The 7,298-nt window shown below is 38.9% G+C and overlaps 1 protein-coding gene across 1 annotated transcript; it reads right to left on the reverse strand.

The window, feature by feature from the left end:
- Window positions 1-5,367: 5,367 nt before the first annotated feature.
- On the reverse strand, window positions 5,368-6,399 carry LOC127287974 (zinc finger MYM-type protein 5-like). Its single transcript, XM_051315142.1, has one exon. The coding sequence runs from the start codon at window positions 6,397-6,399 to the stop codon at window positions 5,368-5,370; it is 1,032 nt and encodes a 343-aa protein (XP_051171099.1).
- Window positions 6,400-7,298: the final 899 nt, after the last annotated feature.

Raw genomic sequence — 7,298 nt, forward strand, 5'->3', positions numbered from 1 at the left:
CCTTTGCCTCTTCCAGTCTGGAAAGAACTCTCCTCTCTCTAGGCAGCGATTGAAGATGTCCAGCAAAATCTGGGGGGAAGCAACAATCACCTCTTTTAGGATCTTGTTGCTTATCCCATCGATTCCAGGCGCCTTGCCTGTCTTCAATCTTCTACCTGCTTCTTCCAATTCTTCAAGAGTAAAGAGTTCTTCCTCTGTGACTATGCAAGAACTCCAGTCCTTCCTAAGCCACGGCTCTGCAGGAGGAAACAGGGCTTTTATTACCTTTCTGACCCAATCGGGATTGTCCAGGCCGGGGGTCTTTTGCCTCGTTACTAATTTCTTAGTAACGATTTTAAAAGCCAGACCCCATGGGTCCTTCTCGACGTCCTCGATTAGGTCCTTCCAGCTACGGCGTCGCGACGCGCGGATCTCTTTGCTGAGGTTCTTTTTGGCCTCCTTGTATGCTTCCTTGAGCAAAGGATCTCCCTTAGATCGGGTATATGTCCTTCTTGCTCTGAAACATGCCTTTCGCAAGGAGGCCAACCTTTCTGACCACCAGTGCAAGGATCTCTTCTTGGGGAATGTGCCATTGCGACGCGGCATTGACGCATCGCAGGCGGTGACGATTATATTTCTCACCGCCCGCACTTCCCCATCAAGACTGTTCGGCCTCCTTACCCAGCCCAACTCTTGAATTAAGCGGGCTTCTAGAAGGGACTGGCCGAACTTCTCCTTGTCGAGTCTCTTAGTGTTCCACGAGGGGCTTTTTCGACTAGGAGCTTCCTGTCTTCTGCCTCCTCGTGTGTCTCCCACTGAGACTGAGAACTCGATGTACTGGTGGTCACTTGCGGTATAATCCTCAGAGACCCGCCAGTCGCATATGCGGCTAAACATTTTGGAGGATGCGATCGTTAGATCTATAATGGATCCGATCGCATCTCTCCTAAACGTCCATGTTCTTCCCCGGTTTACAACTACTAGGTCGTTCCTGGAGATCATTTCGCCGATCAGAATTCCTCTTTTATCGAGCCTCGTCTCGCCCCACTCTGGAGACTTTGCATTAAAGTCGCCAGTGACGAGAACATCCAACTTGGATTGTCGAAGGCTCGATTCGAGGTCCTGTAATTCGGATTCGAAGTCTGTCAGTGGATCATTCGGCGAGAAGTAGCAACTATACATACGTATGTTAGCCACCTCCACCCAAACAAATCCACTGCTCGTCTCCAGGAACTTGTCAACCCGCAATTCTGGGTTGCACACCTTGATGGCGGCTCTCTTCGCCTTGTCCTGATACCAGGGAGCGAGATCGCTTCCTCGATACTGCTCACTGCAGAACAGGATATCGATCTCATTTTCCCTGGCTGTTTGCATCAGGAGGACCTGTGCAACCTTACTTGTATGCAGGTTAACCTGTAAAAGCTTCAAGGGTTTGCCCTTTTCAGCTTCGACAGTTCCTCCCTGTAAACCGGGCAAGAACTGCACCCGGCGGCGTGGTCCGTTTCTGTTTTTTTCAAGTCCATGCATGTAAGGCACTTTGGTTTCTTGACCGAGCAAGTCTTAGCAAAGTGACCTTCGCTGCCGCATCTCCGACAGTTTTTAGTTCTGTCGGGGCCTTTGCATGCTATGGTCGTGTGTCCAAAAATAAGACACTTTTTGCATCTTTGAACTTCTAGATGATTTCGGATGGGAGCATTAATCCAGCCAATCCGAATCTTGCCAAGACTAAGAAGAGAGTCACTCTCTGCTTCCGTCAAACTCACAAGTGCAACCATCGTCCCGCCAAAACGTGGTAGAAGCCGACACGTTACATCCAGGTCTGGCTTTCCCAGCTTATCCCTCAATGATGAAACAACCTCCTCCTCAGAAGTAGTTTCATCGAGATCTCCAATCTCGAGGGTCCTCTTATTCACGAGAGCTGTAACATCTGCCTTGTCACACAGTGCAGATGTAATTGCTCTTGCGAATTTAGAGGTTTCACCTCCTTTTTTTACAACCAGGAGAACTTCTTTATTTAGAGTTCTCCTAATTTTTAGAATCTCGGTGCCAGTATCCTCTGGTTTGACCGAGCTTTTCATCAATTTTAAGATTTCGGCGTAAGACTCTGAATCTTTTGCCGAAATCTTAATTGCCTCTGTAGCTCTTATTCTTGAAGGACGCTTCTGAGCCTCTTCTTTCTTCTTTTTCTTGGAGGCTTTCTCCTTTCGGGCCTCCCGTTTTTTATTTCTGACGACTTCAAAGTTATCACCTTCCGTTGTAGCACTTCCGGAAGCAACCGCAGCGCAGGTGGCTTTCAAGGCCTCCGTTGCAGCATAATTCCCAGCCTTCGACTGGACATCCCTCACAAAAGGAGGAACATCTCCGCTCCTAATGCGCTTGGGTGTCTCCGGCTGAGTGCCAGCATCCGGTCCCTCTCTGCCGCGTTTTCTTCCATCTTTTTCACTACTCATTGTAGTTGCTACATTTCTCATCAGCACCGGCGCCCTGAGAACTGGGGTAGACGGCTCCGGTTTTCCGAAGGGCCCCGAAATAAAACGCAGATTACTGCGAATTATCTCGAACGCCTCCTCCAGAGCCATCATGCCATCCTGAACGCCTCGGCTGATATTTTTTTGCTTTTTGCAGGCCTGGCGCATGCTTTCCAGGACCTGCGGGATGACCTGAAATTGAGCAGCAATATTATCTTCAAAGCTGCCCGTTATTTCCACATTAACTTTGCGTTGGCCCCTCCCAAAATCCGTGGGGCCTGCAGCAGTACTCACGAGGAGACTGCCGGGAGTATTGTCCCCTTTCGGGGTTCCTCCTTGGGGTAGTTCATTTTCTACTGTACTCATTTCATATTTGTTTCTGGTTTTGGTCCACGCCGGGTATTTCATTTCCCCGGTACCACCTATTTCTAGGAGGCATTCACCATTAGATCTCATTGTTTATCTAAGTGTCAGTAGCTATATAAAATATAATTAAGAAAATCAAAATTTTGATATATTTATATGTGGTTATTTACGTCTTGTGACGTTGCATAAATTTCATAAATAATAAATAAACAATTTTCTTTATAATTAAATAATAAACAAATTAAATTATAAATATTTACTCAAACCTTTCAAATATTAATTACACAGCCACACAAAAAAAATTTTGGTTCTGATCCAGAGGAATAGCGGACAATCACCGTTGCCCACTGTCACCACATGGAGGTGCCCTGGATGCAGACACACGCAAGATCCCATTACTCTGCACAGAATTTAAGCTTCAAATTTATTAAGAGTTTTCATTTTGTGTCTGGTATAAAGAAAGCGTGATTCTCTGCGCGTATAAAGCATGTGAATAATATACTTTTGTAATGTATACAAAACGGCTTGTTGCATAATTGGACAAAAAACATTACGTGCAACTTGGATCAAATAAACAATTCTGATCTCGTACATTTGACACAAAATGTAATTTCCTCGAACAGAGAACCGAAATAAGATTTATTATCGGTAATTTTCGTTAATGTACACTGAAGCCATTACTGTTAAAGTAATTTAGATACGTCTATAGTAAGCAGAGCCGTGTCTAGGAAAGTTGGCGCCCGGGGCAAAAGTTTTATTTGGTGCCCCCCCCTCTTCTTGCCCAATTTTTTTTTAAATATCGGAAGACTACACTACCTTTAAATGCAAATATTTACTCACCTTCTTAAGAATTAAAATATTTACAAAATATTTAAATTCAGAACATCAACTTTTATTATGATTAAAATAAAATATAATATCTAGATTTTAATAAATTTATATTTTTGAAGACTGTACATAAAACTCTTAAAGTCAAAATAAATAATTTACTTTAAAATTCCATAAATGATACAAAATGAAATGGAAAATCTCAATATCAATTAAGTCAAATTATTAAAATTTGGAGTTAAAACTTTACTTTTCTTGCTTTCAAGGAAGCAAATTCGTCTATAATTTCTTCAATGTTTAGCGATTTTGTTATCTCATATTCGATCGATAACAAACTGAGATGGCTAAGTCTCTCTTGTCCCATCGAAGATCTCAAGTAATCTTTTATCAACTTTAACTTACTGAATGATCGTTCTGCTGACGCTGATGTAACAGGAATTGTTAAGAATATCCTGTAAGCTATCTCCATGTTTTTATAATTCGATGTCAAATCAAAACTGTGAATCAATTGCAAAATTTGTAAATGATCCATTTTCTCGAAGTCTTCGCATAAGGCAGGAAATAGTTTTTTTGCGCTTAAAACTTTATTTAAAAATTCTTCTCCATTTAAGTCAACATCATATTTTCTTGCTAATTCTATTGCATGCTTTTGAAGCTCATTTTCAGACAGAGATTTGATATTAGAACCTGTGAGGAAGTCAAAATCTTGTGAAATTTTGTGAAGTTTTTCAAACCTCCATTGCAGTTGTTGAATTATAAGATCAATTGATTCTAAAAATGTGATACGAAATTGATCAGCCTCAGACAGATTACCACTTTCGTCTTCAGCCTCATAGTTAAATTGCCTTCGTACTTTTCGTTTTCTTGTTTTCTCGAATGCAGGCTCTACAAATCCTGGCCAAAACCACACTTTCCTGTCGTAATACTTCAAATTTTTCGTTTCTAATTGCCATAATAGTATTTTGGAGACTTTTAATCAAATTGCTGGCAATTGTAACAGTGATATTTTTTTCTGCAAAAGAACGTTGACTGCGTCAACTTCTGACAAAATGTTATTCCCCACAACTAAACAGCATATAAAAAAAAAATTTTTAATTTGTTTGATCAAGTTCTTGGCTGCTGAATAGGTTTCTTCATTTTTCCTATTTTCTATCAGCTCTTCTAATGCTTGAATGACATTTGGCAGTTTATTACGTACTGCACATACAGCCTGTTTTCTGGTTGACCATCGAGTGTCACAATGCTTTTTCAATGAAATGGTCAAATGTCTCAAAGGTATATCCCATCGCTCAGTAGAAGAAGAGAAAAACACAAACAAATTTTGGATAATACCGAAAAAAGTGATCATTTTTGGTGATTCACTAGCAGCTTGAACACAAGTACGATTCAAAGAATGTGCGCAACAACTTAAAAAATCAGCATATTGGTTTATTGCGATAATTCGAGCTTGCACACCTTTGTATTTACCAGCCATATTACTGCCATTATCATAACATTGGGCTCTGCAGTACTTAATATCAATGTCATCCATTTTTAATTTGTTTAAAATCTCTTCTGACAATCCTTCACCAGTTTTTTCCTTCGATTCAATAAAATCGATAAACCTCTCTTCAATAGAACAAGTCTTATTTTCGGAAATTTTAACATATCTAATAATCTGGGTCATTTGTTCTTTATGAGCAATATCTGTAGTGGAATCAAATGAAATGGCGAAATATACAGCTTTTTAAATCTCTTGGATGATAACATCTTTTACTTGACGGTAAAGAAGACTTAGTATTTCATTTTGAATAGTATTTGAAAAATAAGTTACTCGCCCCGGATGTTTAATTGATTCATCAATGTGAATGCGTAATTCTGGATCATGCTTTGATATCAACTTTATAGTTTTTAGAAAGACTCCACAGTTTTGATCATTGATATTGTTTGAAGATCCTCGTAAAGCTAAATTATTGTCCGCGCAATAGAGAATAACATTTACTACAGCTCTCAAAACATTACGCCACTTTTGTTTTTCATGTTGGATAGATTTCTCCAAATCAGATTCTATAACTTGGCCTGATTTCAACCTTCTTTCTAGTTCTTTCCATTGAATATATGAATTTCTATGTTCATCGGAGTTTTCATGCAGTGGGACTTTAGGATTCAATTTTTTCCAATTTGAGAAACCGCACTCTGGGTCAACTAGTTTTGAAGAGCGAGTAGAAGATGTTCCAAATAATAAACAAGGAAAGCAAAATATTGATTTCTTAATTTTGCTGTATATAAGCCAATCTCGTTTAACAATTTCTCCATTAGACATTATTTTTTGATACCAAATGGGTGAAAATTTCCTTCCATCTTTCTCAGATGAAAAAAAATCAGCGTCTTTATCTTGTTCAGTACCTTTTTCTACTAAGAAAGCAATGAAAGATGGACTATATGGACGCTTCCATGTTGCAGGATCAAAATCAAAAACCGCGATCGATTCTTTAGTATTCAATTCTTTTGAAACTGACAAAGTGTTAGAATCAGCTGTAGACGTTTCTCCAGTTTGTGACAATGATAAATGGACGATTTCATCTCTTATCTCTGATTTCTCTTCATTGGTTTCATCTAGTAGGCCTTCTTCTACTTCACTAATCGGAGTTAAAGTGGATCTTACAGCTGTTTTTTCTTCTTTTGACAACCACTTTTTCCATGTTGCAGCGAGTTGTTGATTTTCTTCCTCTCTTAACTTTTTTAATTTTCGATTCTGTGCTCCAGATTTTTTTGACATATTTACCAAAATGTAAAAACCAAAACTAACTGTAATTCAAGAAAGTTAAATAATATTATTTTAGACATTCTAGGTTATGTTTACCTTTTGTTTCACATTAACTGAATGTTAGCAAACTTAATGTATTGTGACAAACATCGCAGATAATTACCCAATGAAAACTAGAACATTCAACCGTTGATTAATAAAATCTGGTAACTTTAATATTTATTTTTAACATTTCAAAATTGCCGAAAATATTGCTGTATATATTGTGTACAGTTGAGTGGCAATATGTAAACACGCACGTCAGCGCTCAGCGCTGGGCAAGGACTCGGACAAAGTAGTGTAGAGAACAAGGGTGGGTACACGACTTGCATGCAGTACACGCGTTAATACGAAATTTCGTTATGGTGCGATAACAGGTTTGTTATAAATAGAAATTTTGAAAATCAGTAGAGAAGATACATTTATTAATGGATTTATATTCTACCCGCAGCAAACCATAATATTTCAAGACCTTAAAAATTTGTTCATATTTAAGTAATAAACAAACCACTCTTTTAATATTATATTTTCAAGACTTAAAAATGACGCATTGAAACTTTAAATCTTCAAAATCAGCACCCCTTAAATAATGGCGCCCGGGGCGGTCGCCCCCTTAGCCCCCCCCCCTCGCCTCGGTGCTGATAGTAAGTTAAATGTTATTGGAGTTGTGAGATTTTTAGACTATGATATTGTATTCATTATCAATGACCAGAAAAACTCTTAGATACCAAGTTTCAAAAAATTAGCAATTTTTATTTAAACATTTGTAAGACATTGAAACCCTGATTTAGCTGGACAAAACCTCAAAAAAAGTTTAAAAATTGCAAGTTTCACTTGAAGATTAGTTAGTTGGGTACTTGGTCAGTGGACAC

The sequence above is a fragment of the Leptopilina boulardi genome, unplaced genomic scaffold (assembly GCF_019393585.1).
Source record: "Leptopilina boulardi isolate dan_hultmark-lab unplaced genomic scaffold, ZJU_Lbou_2.1 LbouV2_379, whole genome shotgun sequence".
NCBI lineage: Eukaryota > Metazoa > Arthropoda > Insecta > Hymenoptera > Figitidae > Leptopilina > Leptopilina boulardi.